At 41.3% G+C, this 20558-nt stretch overlaps 1 protein-coding gene across 2 annotated transcripts; it reads right to left on the bottom strand.

The window, feature by feature from the left end:
• Positions 1-6230: 6230 nt before the first annotated feature.
• On the bottom strand, positions 6231-20079 carry QRFPR (pyroglutamylated RFamide peptide receptor). 2 transcript variants are annotated; one of them, XM_066318434.1, is made up of 6 exons: positions 19655-20079; positions 11463-11621; positions 10813-10874; positions 9826-10061; positions 9389-9486; positions 6231-8445 (listed from the first exon to the last, which is right to left on the bottom strand). In XM_066318434.1, the coding sequence occupies exons 1-6, from the start codon at positions 19992-19994 to the stop codon at positions 8042-8044; spliced, it is 1299 nt and encodes a 432-aa protein (XP_066174531.1). In that variant the 5' UTR covers positions 19995-20079; the 3' UTR covers positions 6231-8041. The 2 variants fall into 2 exon arrangements, with proteins under 2 accessions (XP_066174531.1, XP_066174532.1); XM_066318435.1 differs by having other exon boundaries at positions 8356-8445; positions 9389-9433.
• Between the last annotated feature and the right edge of the window lie 479 nt (positions 20080-20558).

Here is a 20558-nt window from a genome sequence, read left to right on the forward strand (position 1 = left end):
CTACCGTGCTGGATTTAAAAAGAATATATCCCCTATGTTCCTTCTTCTACAACCCCACTGCATTTCCCCTTCTTGAAAAAAAACCAAACCAACCCAGATCTCACTTGAGGGAAGGGTTGCTTAACATTCAAAAACCATCTCTGACCCAGCTCTCAGGCAGAAATTACAATCCAGTAGCTAATTTTTCATAATCTCTAGAAAATAAGTAGGATTTGGAGCCTTAGAAGATGACATAATTACCCACAGGTGAACAGAGGCAGAGCTGACCCAGCACTCACATGCTCCAAGATGCCCCAAGTACACCAGGTTTAAGGACTTACTTTGCCTACTGACTGGAAGACACACAGCTGCAGCACATCTTCCAGGAACAAAGTCCCAGGAGCATTTGGGGTCTCCAAAATTTATTTAAAAAAATCAGGAAGGAATAACATGGCTACTCTGTAAGTTTACTTCAGAGAGGAAAATGCCATATACTAAAAAAACTAACATTATGTTCCTTAAAAAAAAAAATAAAATAAGGCAGTGTTTGCCTTGATTGTCACAACATTATTGAATATTTCCACTCTAAAGAGCTGATTACTGTAAATTGCCTGTTCAGGTTACTTTGCAAACAAACCACTTCTGTGGCTACATCCTCCTCTGCTCCTCCCCCCTCATCAGTAAACTGGGTTTATTCTACTTCAGACTTTATGAACACACATCAATACCTCCCTGAAAAATATTATCATTCCATGAGCAAATTCTGACAAAGACTTTCCACTTCTCATGGTTTGTGTTACCTTGGATAGCCAGGAGTCTTATCCTCCTTTGACATTCTTAACAAGGTCAAGTAGTAATATCTTCATTTGCCCTAGTATGTGTGGAGCCTTAACTTAAATCACTATGGCAAGACTTGTAATTTACAGCTGATCTTGACAGGCTGCTAAATTTGTTTCCCTGCACAAGGGTATTTTTTGCCTTTTTTAAACTTCATTAGCAAAGTTCTTCCACTCCCTTTGAGAATTTAGAGGTTTTCTTTTTTTTTTAGTGTGCATAAAATGTTTAAACGAGTATCTGTGAAGACTGTAACAAAAACAGATCACTTTTTGAGACCCTTTATATTTTTAAGTTCACCATTTAGGAACTGAGATTTCTCCTGAATGCTAGTAAATAACACTTTATTCTCTCCCCTTTCCATTTCCCCTTTGGCTCCCCTCCACTATATCCCCAGATTTGGGAAGGGGGATGCCTACAGCTACAGGCTCTTTAGTACACTCAGGGGAATCTGGAAATTACTTGTCTGAAGGATTTCACGGAGCTTTGATCTCTATTATTTTTTTCCATAGATCCATCCACTAATTTGTATTTCAAATGCTCAGCTTCAAAAACAAGAGACCACAAGAGAATGGTTTATTGCCTTTTTTTAAAAAAAACAAGTTTGGAAAGCAAAAGGGATGATTTCTAGATGAGAATTTAAACATCTGAGATACAATAAAACCAATTTTGACTGGGTTGTTAATACCACTGGTCCTCGTTCATTCACGAGCTCTAACTGCTTTTCAAAGCACTACTTCACAAAGGAAAAAAAAAAAATCCAACACCTCTCTCCATGTTTCTCTCTAATCCTGGGGAAAGAAATCTCTGTCAAACCCTTACCAGGTCCTACCATGAAATACATTGTTCCAAACGCCCGTAGGATAACAATTCCCTTGGGAGGGACTGGAAGAGCTCGGCTTTTCACGTGCAGCAACGGTGCCATCTACAGCCCGAGCGAGGCCACAACCACCCCACCGAGCTGCTGGAGCCACACAGAGTTCTCAGGCGTGTTTTTGCCACATTTCCGCTCTCCCAAAATTCCAGCCAGCCTGAGGATGAAACTTTAATATGATATTTACTACTGATACTTAGTAGGGTATATTTTATACTTCACCCATGGAGACACTAAATATTTTCTAGCTGTTTATTCTCAGGTTGCGTGGTCTTTAAGATTCTTCAGGCATGGACTGAACTCACTAATAACTAAATTGGGTGTTTAGCAGTATGGAAACTGTAACTGTGTTAGAGGCAAGAAGCTGAAGAACATTACGTTTTTGTTGTCACACACACACAAAAGACACTGCACAGAGTGTATTTTACAGACTGCCAGAAGAAAGTTAGTGGCCCTTTCTATGAGCCATAGTTTAGCTATCATCTGTATAATAAAGACTGACACCTGTATTTGTTATTTAAAGCAAAAAACCCCAAACATTCTCAATGCAGCTGGCATGTTATGGAAAAGCCTCACTTCCTAGGAATTACAAATATTTAAAGTCAAAGAAAAATTATTAAAATGGAAGTATGTCAATAAGCAGCCTGAGAAATAAAATGTCAATATATAAAGTCGATTCAGAAGCAAAACACACACATGCAAGCCTGATGTAACCAGTAGAGCGGGCAAGGTCTTTCCAAGGGTGCCTGAAATAAGGACTGGAATTGCAGTTTGTAATCTGATAATCAGACTTGACAGAATAACAATTCCGAACCACAGAGCTGCTTCGCGTTGTTCTCAAGACTCATTGCCTGGTTTTTCTAATCTGTATAAAAGAGGTAAGGTCACAAGGAACTCAAGGAGTTGCTTCAGGGAAAGCAATAGGGAAAGAAGCAAAGGACAGACACTACGTGAAAAAGTAAAAGAAACCAATGAGATAAAAAAGGAGCAAGGCAGAAGGCAGAAGTTAAAACTCATCTTCCTACTACACCAAGTTAAGTTGCTAGGGATCTTAAGCAAAGACAGCCGCAGAGTTTAGTGAAACCATGAAAGCAGAAGCTTCCCAGGGATGCCAACAAGCAGAGCACAGAGCAGCCCTGACACAAACTGAGAACTATAATCCAGCCTCTTCCCACACTCTCCAGTCAGCAGCTTTCTCACTCTGCACAGCAGAATCTGGGCATCAGGGAAAAACACCTTAAAAAGTAATAAAGGACAAATTTCTTTAAAAAAACCCCCAAACATGCTGACCTTTTTTCTTTTACAAGTAGAAAGATTAGCAATTTTTAGCAATTTTTTTCTCCTAAAATATCTGAAATCTTTTTCCCCTCCAGTGTGATGGATCTGTAAGTCAGTGCACTTCTGCTTTATTAAGTCAGTAATTTATTTGTCAACACTGGAAAATACAGTTCAACCCTGACTAATTTTTGCTTGAGCAAAACTGTTGAAGCAGAAAATGAAATTAAAAGATTGCACCTGTGATACCACAGGAGCACTATCTCTGATCCTGCAATGGTTCTATGCCAATACATTAGAATATTTATCAAGGTGGCATAAATGCAAATAGCAAGGATGCCTATTTCAGATGGGAAAATGAAATGGATTTACAAATCAGATCCAAGAGCACTGAAAAAGCCTGAAAGCTTTCTCATGATTTTCCAAGATGCAACAGGAGATTTATGGACACTGTGCCATAAATTTTAAATCATTTAAATTAAGGCTTTTCTCAGAAGCATGGGGGAAATGGTGCAAGACCATACAACTTCATAAAGCATGGAAAAGATTAGAGATAGACAAAAAAAGGACTATGTCCAAGGGAACAGTAAATTCAACTGATGAGAAAGAGGCCTGAAGAACCTTGGTGAAATTAATTTAGAAAAAACTAGTGATGGCATTGAAAAGAGCAAACAAAAATTAAAAGCCTGTAAAGAGATTTCAACAGAAACTTAAAAAAAAAAAAAAGTAGACATTTTCCTCTAAGAAGTCCTAATATAAAAATAGCTTTTCAATGCAAGCACATTATGTCATTTTAGGACAGAGTCTCTTTCATAAACTGAACATATTCCACAATATGTTTGGGGAAAAGGTTGCATGATTATTTCTCCAAAGAATAAGAAGTTTCTGCATTGTGGGGAAAAAAATGGAAAATGCAAGGAAATAAGAGCTTTTCATAGAAAGCTTTGTATTACTCCACAGGAGGCTGAGAAACAAAATTCTACCTTTTTCAGGCAGCAAGGACATCTTGTCAAGTCTTGGTTGGCATTTTAAGTACCCTACGGGGCACAGATGCAATTTATAGAAGTTTGTTTGTATCTCCAGTAGATTTCTTCTTTTATGAATGCAGAAGGTACATTCAAATACCCCCAAATCTTCTCAAAAACAACCCTGCCTTGTAGGACAGCACTTGTGTAGGAAAACAAACATTGTGTGAGCCTAACTTGTCGGACTGTGAGCCTGTATTTTTTGGAATGATAAGAACCAGGTTTTACTTCTTTTGACTGAGCGGGTTTTGTTGTACTGATGTGGAGGAGGAGCTGGGGGGGAGATAAAACTTGGAATAAACCAGCATGAGACCCTTCATCTCAAACCATACCAGAGCTCTTAAAATAACTTCATAATCCATCAGTTTCACTGGAGCTTCAACAGAGGAAGCTCATGACTGGTTTGAATGTCCAGCAGTCCTGCTTCTGGAATAGCTTCCAATGTCCTACTTCTGGAAGCCAGTTTCAAGGGGTAAAGCAGGACTTTGTGGACAGACAGAAATAAAGAGATTGTTATGTCAATGTTTCTGAAGGAATACACATAATGGCACCTCTTCAGTGTGCATTAAATCCACATTTACCTGTCTCCTCCTCAGGCTGGTGAAGCTCCTGGTCCCGTCCACTGCTCCCACCTGGAGAGGCACCAAAAAGGCAGCTTCCACTCTTCCCAGACTTCTGCCCTGTGCACCGAGATGCTGTTCTGTTCCCAAAACTGCTCCCTGAATACAGTTCTTAAACTCCTCAACTTTTCTAACACTCAGATCAACTCTAATCTATAGAAAAAAAAATCTTGCCATGATTATTGTCCTCTCCCATCTCTCCAAGTCAACAGCTCTACTAAATCTACTTTCCTCTACTTATTTCTTCTTGGGTTTTTTTTTTTCCTCCTCCTGGGCAGTAATAATCTAAATCTAATGTATTTCTCTGATTGCTCAAGTGTCCCTTTCAGTCTGCTGGATCATTTGTTTCAACAGCTTCTGCTATGCTCAAAGACTCTGCCAAAGTACTGCACATGAGCTAATCCTGCAATCAGCACATGGACAGGCCTAACACATCTCCAAGCTAAGAATTCATGTACTTACTCCCCGGATGCAGGCACATCACACATCTCTGCTGCTTTGGCAATCATCAGCAACTGGTTATTCCTTGGAACAGGTGGTATTGGATATTTTTTAAATTGCTACTGTTACAGTTACTGAGAGGGGTTCACTCTCTTCTACTCACTGTTTTCCTTTGAGTATCAGTTGAACAAGCTGACAGATCTCACACTTTTCCCTCATCCATTTAATTTCCAGAGTCTCTGTTCAGTTGAATGTGTCCTTTCAGGTTCCTGTCTTCATCAGCCTGTCAGTTCCTGGCATCATCACACTGCAACTTAAAGGCTTAGCTCCCTGCAGCTCAGAATAAAAGAAGTTTCTCTTTAACTTTATCAAAGATATTATAAATAATTCATAGCTAAGACATAATTCATAGCTAAGACAATAAAAAACTTCAAGAAACATTTTTCCTCAAAGAACACAACAGCTTTGATAAATATTCTCAGTTTAGGGAAATGAGCATAGTTATTTTTTCTGTTCTCTGATAAATTCATTAGCCAGGATTATTTTTGTGATCAGATGAACCATGCAATTTTGTTACTGGGAGATGGAAATAAGCCCAGGCAGGCTGAGGGACAGCAGGGCTTTTCCTGGTTTGAAGCACTCAGTTACAACCATACACAGGGTAGAAGCCACTGCAAGGGACAGGACTCAAAAACTGACACACTTCAACAGAACAGCTGCTTTTGTTGGCTACAGCAAAGCTGGAACTCAGAGATTTAAAACACATGGGCAAAATCCTGGTGATGCTTACGTCAATAATGGATCTTTTATATCTCTGCCTGGCTTCAAGATAACTACCCTGTCAAAAATTCACAAATAATAGAATTACCATCAGGAACAGTATGAAAACTGTCTTTCATATTTTGGTTTCTATTTAATCTAATCATAGCCCCATAAATCAGCTGAAACATTCCTCACTTCTCTTCTACTTGAGAAGGAAGTCCTAGAGATCAGACTTTTTTTCCCCTTTCTCACCTTATTTTGTAAAGTCCTTAAAATCACAGCTCTAAGGATTACAGGAGCAGCTGGCACTTGTAACAGGACAGGAATTTAATCACTAAAGAGGCACAGATAAGCTAACATGAATCTTTAAACAAAGACAGACTCAGCAGATACCCCCTAGTGCAAAACAGAACCAACAAAGCTATAAAGGAATTTTAATGAAAATAAAATTAATACTCTAACAGTTACTCATTGACACGTTTTATCAGACAACAGAAGATGCAGGGAAGACAAAACAAATACACAAGATACTTGGAAGTTTTGGTTAAATGCTTGTTAAAATCTGTCACTGAAATTAGCAGCGCAAATAAATGAATAGCTTAAATTAGTTTTCAGTCACAGATTCTATCCAAACACATAGTTCTCACCATCAGGCAGTTGAACTTTACATCTGCTGAGGAGAACTATGACAATAACCCAATAAACTCTTAATTCCTGGCCCTCAGGACAAGTCAGGAATTCCTGTCATTGCACAGGAGTGTATCACATAGAATATTAAACATGCATCTGTAAATAAAGTGTGTCACAAACCCAGTGCAAACTGTAGACATGAGAGAAGGATCAGATTACTTCCAAATTATACAAGGCTATTTTATCCTGTTTTCATTTACAATGAAGGGTAAAGTGCAATGTAAAACAATCTTAAATTGACTGCCAAGGCAGCACCAAGTTCCCATAGGTGAGGGTGACAGAAGAGAGCACTGACATTTTACAGGCTGTTAAAGGATCCAATCTAACCTCAGATGGAGTGCCAAATTCTGTATTTCAAGGCCTTATTTATGGGATCAGATCCCAGCCTACCAGTCTAGATCACACTTCTCCCCCAGTCCCACAATGGCAAACATACCTTTGCAATTTTGCACTTTGGCCCAGTAAGAGGAAAAACATTTAAAATTTGCACAGATATCAACCCCAAAATTTACTGTGAAGCCTAAAATGACAAAGCACTGGCCCAAGTTCTCAGACAGCAATGAATCCCCTTTGAAGATGATGGACAGACAGAAAAATACAAGCATGTCTTCAGAGAAGTGTCTGGTCAAAAGACAATGATGTTCCATTGAAAATATTTGTGAAGCCCCAACAGGCTCTAGATCAGGCCCTCATAACCCTCCAGAAAACGGCAACACCACCTGAGAGTCACATGTCCAAGCATGACTGAAGTTCCAATCAGCATTTACTCCACAGACCACACCTCCTGCCTCTGCACTCTCTTGTACAGCACTTTTTCAGCTTCTCCATTTTCCAGCAGAACAAGGCAGTTTGCAGGGCAGTACAATGGCATTTAAATTTCTACCCAAGAATAAGCCTGTAAAAACAGCACTGTAATTATGCATGCATTGTTAATTACTAATATGCTTCCTTTTAACAAAATCTGAGCACGCATGCAATGTTTAAATCTTAAACCTCTTCAGAGTCATGTTCTGGATAACTCTTTCATATTCCCTTTCTTTTTTCTAAAACAGAATTGCATCTCAATCTCCATCTTCCCTGAACTCAGATCCGAAGTTCCTCTGTCCTCAAAGCTGCAGAGGGCAGATCTTAAAGCGCCAGCTCCATGTCAGACTTCCAAGTTATCCCAAAAAGGTGCACATTCTCTCCGTAGTTCCTGTCTTCTGGCCTCCAGCAGTGTACAGCCCAGACACAGAATAAACGGAACAAGCAGCAATTGTTTTGTTTACCTAAAGCAGAGGGCAAACAAGCCCTAAATTAGCTGAGGAAGATTTTTTTTTTTTCTCTCCTGGAAATCATACAGTAATGTTGTTCTCCAAAATTTTACTCCTTTTCATTACAAATTAAATATTACATTTTTTCAGCCACTATCCCAACGTTATTAGAGTCCACACATCATTTTCCCCTCTCCTTTCAGCATGCAAAGTAGCAAACTCTTTTAAATGGCTTATTGAAATGATCAGAAAGAGAATGACTTCTCCATTCCCAAACCCCTTGTGATGCTACTGTCCGTTTCCCACTGCAGAGTGCACAGTAAGCTCAGAGCTGAACAGGACCAGGTGCCTTTTCAAATTCCTTTTGGAAGCTGGCTGATCACAGAACTTGACCTCAATGTTGCCATCACTGAATGCCTCCCTCCTGCCTCCATCCGAATCCATGGGATCTCTCCGAGATGCACTTGGCTTTTGCCTCCTCATGGTCATTCCTGAGTTCCCAAGCTGTCTGCTTGGGGATGTGCTCTCTTTCACAATGCAGAAGCAGAGGGCAAACAGAAAATTTTTCTTGAAGTTCTCATTCATGAAAGCATACACAATAGGGTTGCAAATAGAATTGAAGAATCCTATGATCTGGACAATTGCAAAGATCATTTTGATTGTCACATCATCATACTCCTCCTCAAAATTACCTGGGGAGGAGAAGAGATATATGCTGTAAGCACAGAATGTCATAAACGCTTACTGCTTAACCTATTTATATCCAGTTTGGCTTTAGGTGCTTCTCTTTAAAATGAACAAAAACTCATGCTGAAAGTTCTTCACATTAGCAATTGAGTTTCATCAACAAGATAAAATCAAGTTCGATCACACAGTCCTGGTCTGTATGCAGGTAGTAACAGAATCAACTGAAAGAGAAAATTTATGAGCCAAAAAAGCTGACTGCCTGAACTATTGATTTCTCTGCTACAATCTTATTTTTGATAGGAGACAAAGAAACAACTTCTGCCTTTAGCAAGTAAAGTAGAACTGCTGAAAATTTCCTCTTGTTCCTGCACATAGGCTGCTCCAGTATCCAGGAAGGAGGTGGGAGACGAACAGTGGAAGACCCCAGCAAATAAGGCAAATAGCAAAAAAAGCCAACACAACAAGCATTGAGGGCGCTTCCAAGCCAGTTTTCAGTAAAGAGCACCAGAAAACTCCAGCTGGATTCATTGGGTATCATCACTGTCATGTCCAGTATTTATATTTCCAATATGTCTACCTCAATAAAAGGGATAAATGTTTCATTTTAACTCAAAACAGTTAAGTTAAATTAAATATAATAAAAAAACTTCAAGAGGTTTTATGCTCAGAAATAACTTTTGCCTTCCAGCCAGTACTTTTGACCTTTCAGCAAATGAGGGCAGCATAAAAGACATGGTAAGAAAAAGAATCTACACAGAGATGCTCACCCCCCTAATAGTCCTGTTTTTCCTTAGGTCGTTCTTACAAGCAGAACATCAACCTTTGCCAGCAGAAGGTATTTAGAGCTGAATGATGTAGCATCATTAGCTTTTCACAACCTGAAGTTCCATTACTAACAAAATCCAAAAAACCCCAGACTTCGTTCTATGAGATACAGCAGGTACTCACTGTATTCCATCATCATGTGAATCACGTGGAAAGGGGCCCAACAGACTGCAAAGAGAAAGACCACTGTCACCATCATAACAATTGCTCGCTTCTTCTTCCTGAAATTGCACCAAGAATTCCACACTGAGTCACTGGGAACCGGCTGGCAGTTACCTATCTCTCTCCAAAAGTTAGATCTGTGACTCTGTTCTGATGGCTGCAGATGCAAATAAAATGCTCAAGGAATGCTCAGAAGTACATGATTCCCTTGGAAACAAAAAAAATGCAGCACCATATAAATCTAGAATTTAATTTTTCTCTTTTGGGGACAGCAGAGCACTTTCAGCATGACATTAGCATGTCTTGAAAGGCATTTTCAACTCTATTCAAGAGGAATAAAAACGTCAGGAAAAAAGCTTTCTAGAAGTCAAACTTCCAAGTGTATTTTGCTTACAAACCTTGATATTTTAGACATTTCACTCCCATGAATGGTTTGAAGAACTGAAGCGTCTCCCACCCGTTTCTTAATCCAGAGTTCATAGCCAATTTTAGTGTACAAAAAAAGCATCAGCATCAGTGGAAGAAGGAAGAGTATAACTAGAATAAAGGTTGTATAGATCTTCTGATAAATGGGACTGGCCCATTCTTCCAAGCAACAAACATGCACTTTTTCATATAGAAAATCATATTTAACCTGTAACAAATGCAAAGAAGGTGAGTAACTAAGATGTTTATCCCAAGTGTAAAACCCAAGCACATTCAGATATTCCATGCTCTTAATGGGACAATCAAAATTCAACAGATTTTTCAAAGTGACAAAATTCTTTCAAGCACTTTTCCACATCAAGTGTCGGGTTCGATCCAAATTGACAAAGAGAGGCTGGGAGATGGTCTGATTTGCACTCCAAAGGAGACCTTGGCTACACATTTTGCAAGTAAAGATGGATGTATAGAAGGCTCACACAAATTATTAGCATTCAGACTCACAGGCAGCAGATTCTGCCAAGCCTCCTGCTTAACCCCCAAACGTGTGTGGTAACTCATCAACTATAATGAGCAGACAATTAATTTTAAACTAAGCACAGTTCTTCCAGATCTTGCTTGGGGAGCACTATGTCATCCTGAAACAGCAATCTAAGTCCTCTGTTGCTGCGTGCCAGTGCACCTAGGAACCAAAAGAAAGCCACAGTGACAGCCACAGATGTAATTACTGTTCTTTGACATAATTAGGGAGAGTAGGCATGACTAGTCCCTGTTGGTATTCCTTCTTCCAGTGCATGCAAGTTCTAATCCTTAGCCTTTCCTGGGCTGGCGCAGAGAACAAAAGCCCCACCTCCCTTATCCCCCTCTAACTTCATAGGAGTTGATTCAATTTCACCTAAAGGTAAAGGAAGATCCAGCAAGGACTGAGTTGAATAAGCAAATCCCCACTTGACCTAACCTACCTCAAGCCGTTGCACGTACCACATGGGTGACCCAACAATAAGAGCCAGCAACCAGACTATGCCTGTAAACAAATACATTTTTAATACTTTGTCCAACAAGCAGGATTTGGCATGAACAATTTAACAGCTTTGAAAAGTCAGGCAAGGCAAAAAACTGTAGCAAAGAACAAGGTTTCCTATGAGGCATACATCAGTCAACGCTCACATCAATAACAGCATGCTCTTTTGACATCAGCTTTCTGTCTCCCAAACTACCTCTGTTTATTGATATTCCACAGGAAAAGCCACTTAATGCTCTTGTGCAGATTAACTAAATCTCATTGTGTAACAACTGAAGGACCATTTCCCTGTGACATTGCTTAAGCAGCGCTTGTGCATTTTGAACCTTTCTTTAAAAACAAAAGAAGAAATGGCTGCTAAAGGTTTATCCTTATTAAGTACATTTTTGACTTCAGATGCTAAGTCCCTCGTGGGAGTTTTGGCTAGCAAATACTGTACTTGTAGGCACTGTCCTTGAGCAATTCATTTTATAAAGGTCAATTAACTCTGTCTCTGAATCACTAGTCCTATGAGTGCCTTCTGTTCTGCCAGGCCATCCACACTGAAGATTGTTTCTCACACATAATTACTGGAGATACTTAAAATCTTACCAAGCATCGTGAAAGCTCTTTTATTGGTGTACTGCCACTTCATTTTTAGTGGATGCACAATTCCCTGGTGTCTTTCCACAGCAATGCAGGCCATTGTAAGAATCTCAGTTACAATAGCAGTGGACTGAACAAATGGCACCATCTTGCAAGCGAAGGCACCTGCAATAATCAGAAAATAAGGCATGCAACAGCTAGTAACACTAGACTCCATTGCTAAAAATAACAGACCAAGATTCTTAAATTTATTGTAACATCTAAACTGCTAAGTCACCTCTTTAAGCCATTTGTCAAATGCAGCTCTCCCTAGCCATTCTTTATTGTACACATCTGCAAAGCCAAGATTCTTAAGGATATATTCACTTGCTCTGTTACCAGTCTGACACTTACTCCTATTTCACTTTTGACAAAGTCTTCCATCATCTGATTTCAAACATGTCAAGTTACAGAGCCATCTATTATTTTTTTTATTTTGGCAGATTATTCTGCAGTTTATGAAGGTCTGAGTGTTACCTGTTTAAAAGTTTACCTTTTCAGCTGTTGCAAACACATTCCTTAAGCTTGTTTAGATACCACTCTATCTGTACATTTCAGCATTTAATGCATCATCCCGTCAAGTGAGATATGCAGAGGAGGAGGCACAAGAGGAAAAGTTCAACCTCTTCATCATCCTTCTGGTCTCCAAGTCTCCCTCTCTGCTGATTACCAAACTATGTTAGTGCCACTGTCCAAACCAAATGCAATTTCCTGCCCGCATTCTCTAAGTGGTATAGATTCCTACTGTGTTCATGCGACTTCAAGTTTTATTGCTGCCACAGCTTTCCAAAGCCTACATTCAATTCTTAACACATTAGTCATTCTCCATTACCCATTCTCAAGTCCTAGCCATCTTAGAAAGTGGTATATATTATTCTGTAAAAAAATCTTACCTGATTGCCTTTCCCAATCTACTTTTCATTTACCCATTTGGTGACCCTGAGATAATCTTCCCTATCCATATTTCCACAGTTCCCTCACACTTTTAAAGTTCAAGATCAGCTATTCATTGCAGTAACAGTCAGGGGTATTTTCCTTATTAGACCCTTATTTATACCTTGCTCAGATATAATCCAAAACAGCCTAAGAAGCATTGGATTTTCAGTCAAGCTTTAAGGTGCTACAGACACTTTAAGAAGTAACAGCACAAAAAAACAGAGAGAAAACAAACCGAAAACTCTGAAAGCTTAATCCTGAAGGGAACAAGGAACAATGAAACTTCTGCTTGTTTGGCCAGACGAAAAGCCACTCCAGCTTACAAGAAGGAACTGGTATGCTACTGGCCTTACCAATTCTAGTTGGCCAAAAATCCCTTTTTCTGTGGCTCAACAAAGGGAAGGAAAGGACAAGCAGCAATGGGTGGAAACCAAGCACCTTTCAAGCACGTATTCAACACCAGCAACATGATGGATGTGCACACAAATCTGGCTTAAACCAGAATAAAAACACACCCCGCAGCCCAGTTTCAAGTTCCTTGAATGAAATCCTAGCCTGGCCTGGTCTGGTATGTATTTTTCCAGGGCATCAGGAAGAGCAAGAACAGACATCCTCATATCTTGTATCAACTGCAATTTACTAAATAAAATTCCCCCTGCTCCTTCCTTGGCTCAGTAATGCGTAAGGAAACGCCTCATGAAACACAGCCAATATTTTACTAACTCAGCATCTCATCAGTTTCTCACTACAGTACAGAAAGTGCTGCACATAAGGCACCAGACCCACTCTGTAAAATTCACATCCTTCACCCAGTGGGCCTAAACTTCTGCTGTGAGACAAAACCAAAGGCAAGCTCAAATCCTACCTATTCTGCACATGGCAAATGCTGGATGCAACCAAAGAGCTCGTTTTAATTTTTTGCTTCACTAAGTTAGAAAGGGACCTCCTGCAACAAACAATAAACAGAAAAGCAAAACTTGTTAATGAAATGTTTAAGTTCCTGTCTCGCCAAGGAAATGAGTTCTAGTCTGAGTGCTGAAGCTGGGGGAAAACCGAAAACGAGGAAACAAACACAAAACAAAACTGAGAAAAACAACCCAATCTTTCACCATCGGCTATTTCTTGAAGTTTGAAAAAGGCCAGACTTAAATTAAGTCCACCTGAGCTACAGTAGGCACTACAGGGATTTCCCTGTAATGCACTACTCCTCCACTGAAGCCCCAGTATCCCAGGGTATTCCTAGGAAGCAAAGAAGTATCACTATTACTCTAATAACAAAATGAGACAGACTTCCACTATCAGTCTGCGTGAATTTCCAGCTGGTGCCCAACTATACAAACTACAAAGAGAATACCCCAAACTGCATATCCCAAATTTGGGAGATGAAACGCCCAAATTCCCAGATGCCCATAGTTTTTTTAGAGATGTCTTCTCATTTTCTTCCCAGTAATCACACTGTCAAAGAGCACAGGATACCACTCACTATGCCTTTAGCTGAACTCCCAGGAGAAAAGGCTGCAAAGCCCATTTCATCTTTTTGACGACAAATACATAAAAAGTAAGCACTTAAAACTATATAAAAAGTAGCTAAAAGCAAAAATCTACATAATGCCTGCAGGTGGAGCCTACTGAGCTGTACAAGGAATGACAATTAGCACTTCCAGAAATGCAAGGCAAAAGGGTATTTTCCATTAGACACAGTTGTCTGGAATAGAAACACCTGCTCTGAGGCACACAGCGCACACTTTGGGGACCTGGAGGCCACAGCAAAACAGTCGCAAGTTTTGGGGTTTTTTTAAAAGCAAGAAACAAAATCGATACTTTCAAATGAACAGTAGGTAAAAGCTGCTCAAAAAGCATCTATGTACCAAAAGTAAAAATAGAACAGAACTTCAGCTTCCCTGAAGGTTCTGATGCCACCACACACAGGGCCTCTGAGTATAACTGCTATTAAAAATATATTATCCCTTCAGGGCTCTTGTGCTGAATTGCCACTCACTACACAAATGCTTCCCATTTTCTGAAATCATGGGACCCTCCAGTGCCTTGAAATTCAAATCTCCATCAAGGATAAGAGACTGCTGAGCAAGGAAGTCAACTCTCCTTCACAGAAGTATTCCCCACAAACAGATTTGTTTGTGGGGAAAAAGGGAAAGAAACTGTTTAGAATGCCAGGGCCAACTGAAGAGCTGTCCACTTCCATGGAATTCTGACATCAACACACCTGAGATCCAGCTCCACCATCCTTACTGTGTTTGAATGGGATTTCATCCTGAGATACCAGGGGTCCTTGTACTTGGCAGCAAAGTGAATGTTTCTCACCCTGAGCCTCTTCTTAGTTTTCAACCCCATAGTTTTGTTTATAAATATATAGCAGCCATTCCCAACTGCTTAGATAATTACTAGAGACTTACTCCAGATCTTTCAATACTTTAAATTATATAACTTCTGTATTCAAACTACAAAGATTAACAGACCTTTACACATGGAAAATGAAATTTACTGTTAAATAGGGTAATTATTTCAGAATAATGCATGCACATTTCACTGAAGAATTTAATCCATTTGTGTAGAACAAGTTTCACCTGCAGCAGGAAGAAACTGATCCAATCCCATTCTCAAGTGTCTGTTAGTTTTAAGTCCCTTAATGGAAAAACTGAGAAAAAAAGTACCAAATTTTACTGTAAGGAAGACATGGTAAGTTTCGAGGAAAAAAAAAATTATATAAATAAATATATAAATCATATAAATACAGTAAAATTAAAATAAGACTGAGACAGGCAAAAATCAGCTGTGTCAAACACATACATCAAAACCATTTCAAGCAATTTTTCACATTCGTGCTCAGACTTAATGCAGAATAAAAGAATATTTTAAAGGAATATACTAGCTTAAATCTTTGTTATAATCCAGCTGGTAAAAATGTGGCTCTTTGGAAATTGGTTGGGAGGTTATAAGACAAACAAACACAAAGAAAAAAAGTCCCCTTCAGTGATGTTCAGTCAAGATTACTGAAATACCACTTCATAAGTTTTCCCAGTGCTAGGTTAAAGGCTAAAGTGCAGGGATCACCTCAAAATCACTGGAACTGTGTTAATTTCTGCACTGGTGGCAGTACAGAAAAAGGTTAACTCTTACAAAAAATTGAAATAATGGTAACACTTTGATTAATATCTTAAGTACCTATCAAAATGTTAAAAGTTCCACAGTGTCAGGCTTTCAGAGAACACTTCCAACAGATTGCCAGTCAGGACAGCACTGCAGCATCTAATACTGACCACTTTCAACTGGGGGAAGAAAATCATTTGCAGGAGAACGCTTTGAATAAAAGTAACTAATTGTTTCTCTTTTTCAAGAAGCAAAAAGTATTCCTGAAGCACTGCTTGCTAAAAACTGTCTAAATTATTCAAGCAGTGAATAGTTTTCCCAATGATTACACATTCAGAGACTGCAAATATAAGTGGCATTCCCTTAAACGATGTTTTATGCCTTCATTATCGGACATTGTGCCTGGAACTGTGATTTAGTAATTTCAAATACCACCTTTTTTTTTTTTTTTTTTTTTTTTTCTTTTATCAGGGTAACAAAAGTAAAAGCCTGAAACCATTCTCTGACAAAAGTTAAATTGCTCCTTCCCCTGGTAAAATGCCGTTGATCAAGAATTGCACTAGAATTTCTATCACAGTCTATAATGAGCTCTCTCCACCTCACTTGAAGCAAGCCATTTGATTTTTCTCACATTTTTAACTTGGGGCAGTACACATCAGCCATCATCACACAGATGAGATCCTTAAGGGTGTTGCATACCTGGGCAACACATGGTTTTACATTAGTTCTTGGTATAGATGCAAGATTTAGCTCTCATCCCTCAGCAAGGAATGTTTACATGTTCTCACACAGGGAAGTTCCAAGGCAACACACTGCTTGACCCAAGACACTTGGTAAGTAACAGAAAGCACCTAAAGACTCAGCTGGGTAGAAGGTGCCACTCAGTTTTTCACCAAGCCTTTAGAGAAGAGGAAGCTGTGACATCAAGAGGCACCAGACATGACAGCGACATACCCACCCCTCTCCTGAGCGGCAGCTAGAGGCCAGACAAGACACACGAGGGCACCTCAGCATTCAGGAGGGCTCAGATGACCCACCACTCTCAACGTGTCAGGCAAAGTCACCCTCTGACACCCGTCTCCAGAATGCACATTCCAACTGATAGGATGCAAAATCCCCAACAACGCAGCACAGTGCTGCCTGTAAGCTCAAGTTGTGTTCTCATCTTTTTGCCAGGACACAATGTTGTTATATTACATTATATTGTTGGTATATAATGTTGTTTTATTACACAACATTAAATTAATTCTCCTGTCGCCCCAGGCAGCTCTGTAAAGACAAGACTCAGCTAACTAAGCAGTGTCAGGAAACAAAACAACTGTTATAATATTTGACCCAGGGACAAAAGCCCAAATGTATCTTTAATAGTGCTGTCATCAGTATGACAGGACCACTGCTGCTGCCTCCCACCTCCATGGGAGCAAGTCCTCAACTGCTTCAGCTTGCACCAAGACAAGCTATTGCTGTACGCATCCATTTACTCCCACCTGAGCTCCCATTCCATCCTTCTTATCAACAAATATGATCCCAGAGATCATTTGTGACAAAGCCACAATCTTCGTTTTCTTCTGCATTACAGAGTGATGAGCATGCTGGATTTCCATTCAAAGCTCCCCTAGAAATCTCAGCCATTTCAGCTGCAAAGTTTAAATTTGGAAATTAAATCATACACTGTCACTATTACACTCACACAGCTACACAGATTCTTCAAGAGATCAGAGAATCAAAAGCAGGACCAATTAAAATTTTTAGTCACTACGGTGCTGCTTCCAGTTGCTACCCATGCAGAGTTAAAAGATCTGAGTCAGTCTCAGATGCTTGATGCTGCTTGATCATCAGGCAAAGTGAGGCACACTGAGATTTTTAACTGCAGAAGAAGTTAAGCGTGTATTAGTGAAAATACTATGGAAAAAATGACAGCTTCAGCGACTCTGAAACTGCAGCTGTGCTTTTGTTTGCATTACAGTGTTTGCAGCTCTCTCCTCCCCTCTCCCATTCTTTTGTGTGTTTCTGAAGGAGAAGAAACACAAACACATATACAAGCATGGAAATAAAGAACCAGTTCTAAATTAGAGACAAGTACAAAATATACACATCTCGGTTCACAGCGCCTAGTACAGATGCTTGTTCTAGTGATGCAAGTAATTCGATATATGAAGTGACTAAAGGCTCAGAATCTCCAATTAATTTCTAGCATCAAGTGTTTCAGGATGTGCCATTTTGTCCACCAAGGATATATCACAAGTCAAATCACTTTTTTTTTTTGTTATAGAGTTGGATCTTGCACTACCCAGTCATGTTGCATTACAGTGGATAGAAACAAGATTTTTCTTCAGACTCCCAAATGAAAGGCAAATTAAACCAGTTAAGCTAGCAAGGAAAAGACTCCTCCAGGACTGGCAGGCTCTGATTTGCAGTAATTACCCACTCATGCTTCACCATGTAAGCATCAGGAAGCAGACACCTTTGGGATACCATCAGTTCACGCATTTGTTTTCCTCAATTTTACTTCACCCCCCATCCCCCAGACTAAAGGGTTAACACCCACCAGTGATACCACTTCTTATGTCCTCCCAACACTGTGTCAGTTCAAGGTAATGATTTCACCAGATCAGAAGACCTGCAGATTCACTTGCACTGAAAATGCTCTAGCACACCAAAGAGGGCAGGCAAAAAAACCAGTAATCCCCAGAGAACAGTGTACTTAACTACTCCCATACTGAATATCTGAAGAGATTTGTTGTGACTATGCTAAACCTTTTACATTCAATGCTTGTAGATTTTTGTCAGGCATCCTCAGTAACGAAGTATAAATAAAGACATACATATTTTCCCCATCCTGTTCCACATGCCCATGCCCTATCTCCTGTAGTTCACCTCGCACGGAGGCTTCAGTTGATTCTGATCAGATCTTTGGTCAGGCTGAGAGATCAGAGCCTTCCTCAGGAGAGAGAAGAATCACAAAGGTTATCTTCCCCAAAATAGCACAGTTGTCCTCACAACCAGTAGTCCCAGGAGTTTTGCATTCGTCACTTCTCACTGAAGTTTCTCTAATAAAGCCCATTTCTCACATCTGCTCCAAGTCTCCTCTGACCTGTCAATTCCCACCCAGCATTCTAGTCTGTGGGAAGTTGTGGAATTAAATCTCCATGTTCTGACAATAACCTTCACTGTCTCCAAACAACAGAAACACTGTAAGCCCTGGAAATTGAAACATAAATGTGTCATTTTATCAATATCTTTCCTGATCACTCCAAAATATTCTGAAAAATACTTCAATTTGTGGTTTTATAAGATGTTGTCTGCTACTTGCTGCAAAACCAACCCTTTTATTTTTCCACTTACAGCTGTCAAACACTGTTTTAGGAACAAAAAAAAAAAAAAAAAAAAAAAAAAAAAAAAAAAAAAAAGAAAGAAAGGAAAATAAATACCATACACAGTTCTACTGCAATTTTCTCTGCTTGCTCTTTACTGCTTTTGAACTGGGATACATAGAAAAGGGAAAAAAAATCCTTCTTTCTAGGCATCAGGGAAGCTTTGCCAAAAGTTCTTCAAATCTACAGAAATACAACGTAGCTCCCAAGAAAAAAGTAATTTAAAAAAATTTAAAGGACGCATTATTTTAGCACAAATTCTACGTGTTCTCTCAGTCACCTGTTCCTCCAAGGAAATTCGTTTTCCTCACAGAAGGTTAAGGAGGCCTGTCTCCGAGCTGACAGCTACCAGAAGAACCTAAGCTGTATAAAGACTGATACCTCACTTGTCAGACAGATTTCATTACTTAGTGAGAGAAAAACGGGGAGGGGGTTAAAAAAGAAAAAAAAAAAGACAGAGAGAGAAAGTAGTACGGCAAGGCTTCCTGGCCATCTCCACACAACGAATCGCTTCCCACATGCACACCGCAACTTTAAAGGAATACAAGCAGGAGGGCGCCCCGGGCTATTTTAACGTGAGCTGAGGGAGGGATGGAGAGGGCATTCCTGGCAGGGGGCGGGAATGGGAAGGCTCCCGAACTGAGGGCAGGAAAGGCTCCTCAGAGACGGGGCACGGAGGTCTCGGCGGCGGCGCTGCCCCTCACGGCCCTCCCCGCCGCCCGGCCCGGGACCGGCACCCACCGCCCAGCCAGTCGGAGGAGATGTTCTGCAGCATGGTAAAGGGCACGCAGAAGAAGGCAATGAGGAGGTCGCTGAGCGCCAGGGAGCAGATGAAGATGTTGGTGACGGTCCTCATGGCTTTGCTGCGGGTCACCACGTAGAGCACCAGGCAGTTGCCGAAGAGCGCCAGGGCGAAGATGAGAACGCAGATGAGGACGAACGCCACCTTGGTGCGCCTCGGCAGCTCCGGGATGTACACCAGCGGCTGCAGCCCGTAGAGAGCAATGAACTGCTCCCGCGTCACGTTGTTGTCCCGCAGGAGCTGCGCGAACTGCTCCGGGGTGATGTTCAGGGACCGCATGGCGCCCGCTCGGGGACCGACACCACCTCCCTCAGCCGGCTCAGCGCCGCCGCCCGCGCCCCGCCACGGCCGGACCACTGATCCTCCGGCGGGCAGGACCCCGCGGTGCGGCGGCGGAAAAGGGAGCGCTCGGGGCCGGGAGCAGCCCGCGGGCGGCGGCGGAAAAGGGAGCGCTCGGGGCCGGGAGCAGCCCGCGGGCGGCGGCGGAAAAGGGAGCGCTCGGGGCCGGGAGCAGCCCGCGGGCGGCGGCGGCTCCGCCCGGACACAAACTTGGAGGGGCAGCGGCGCCCGCGGTGGGCGGGGCGGGCAGCAGCCAATCAGCGCCAGTCCCCGGCCCCAGCGCTGAGGAGCGGGACGAGCGCGCGGGGAGCCCGTCAAATCTCCGCCCCTCACAGCGCCGGGACTCCCCTCACAGCGACAGTGATCTCCCACCACAGCCCCTCACAGCGACAGTGATCTCCCACCACAGAGACAGTGCCCTCCGGCCACAGCCCCTCACAGCGACAGTGCCCTCCGGCCACAGCCCCTCACAGCGACAGTGCCCTCCGGCCACAGCCCCTCACA

The sequence above is a fragment of the Sylvia atricapilla genome, chromosome 4 (assembly GCF_009819655.1).
Source record: "Sylvia atricapilla isolate bSylAtr1 chromosome 4, bSylAtr1.pri, whole genome shotgun sequence".
NCBI classification, from domain to species: Eukaryota; Metazoa; Chordata; class Aves; order Passeriformes; family Sylviidae; genus Sylvia; species Sylvia atricapilla.

Bases quoted from the DNA above. Each gene is read 5' to 3' on its own strand.
- QRFPR (XM_066318434.1), bottom strand. From the start codon at position 19,994: ATGCGGTCCCTGAACATCACCCCGGAGCAGTTCGCGCAGCTCCTGCGG. The intron at 10,062-10,812 runs GTAGGTTAGGTC...CATTTGTTACAG, and splicing joins GGTACGTGCAACGGCTTGAG to GTTAAATATGATTTTCTATA. The intron at 8,446-9,388 runs GTGAGTACCTGC...TCTCCTCCCCAG, and splicing joins TCACATGATGATGGAATACA to GTAATTTTGAGGAGGAGTAT.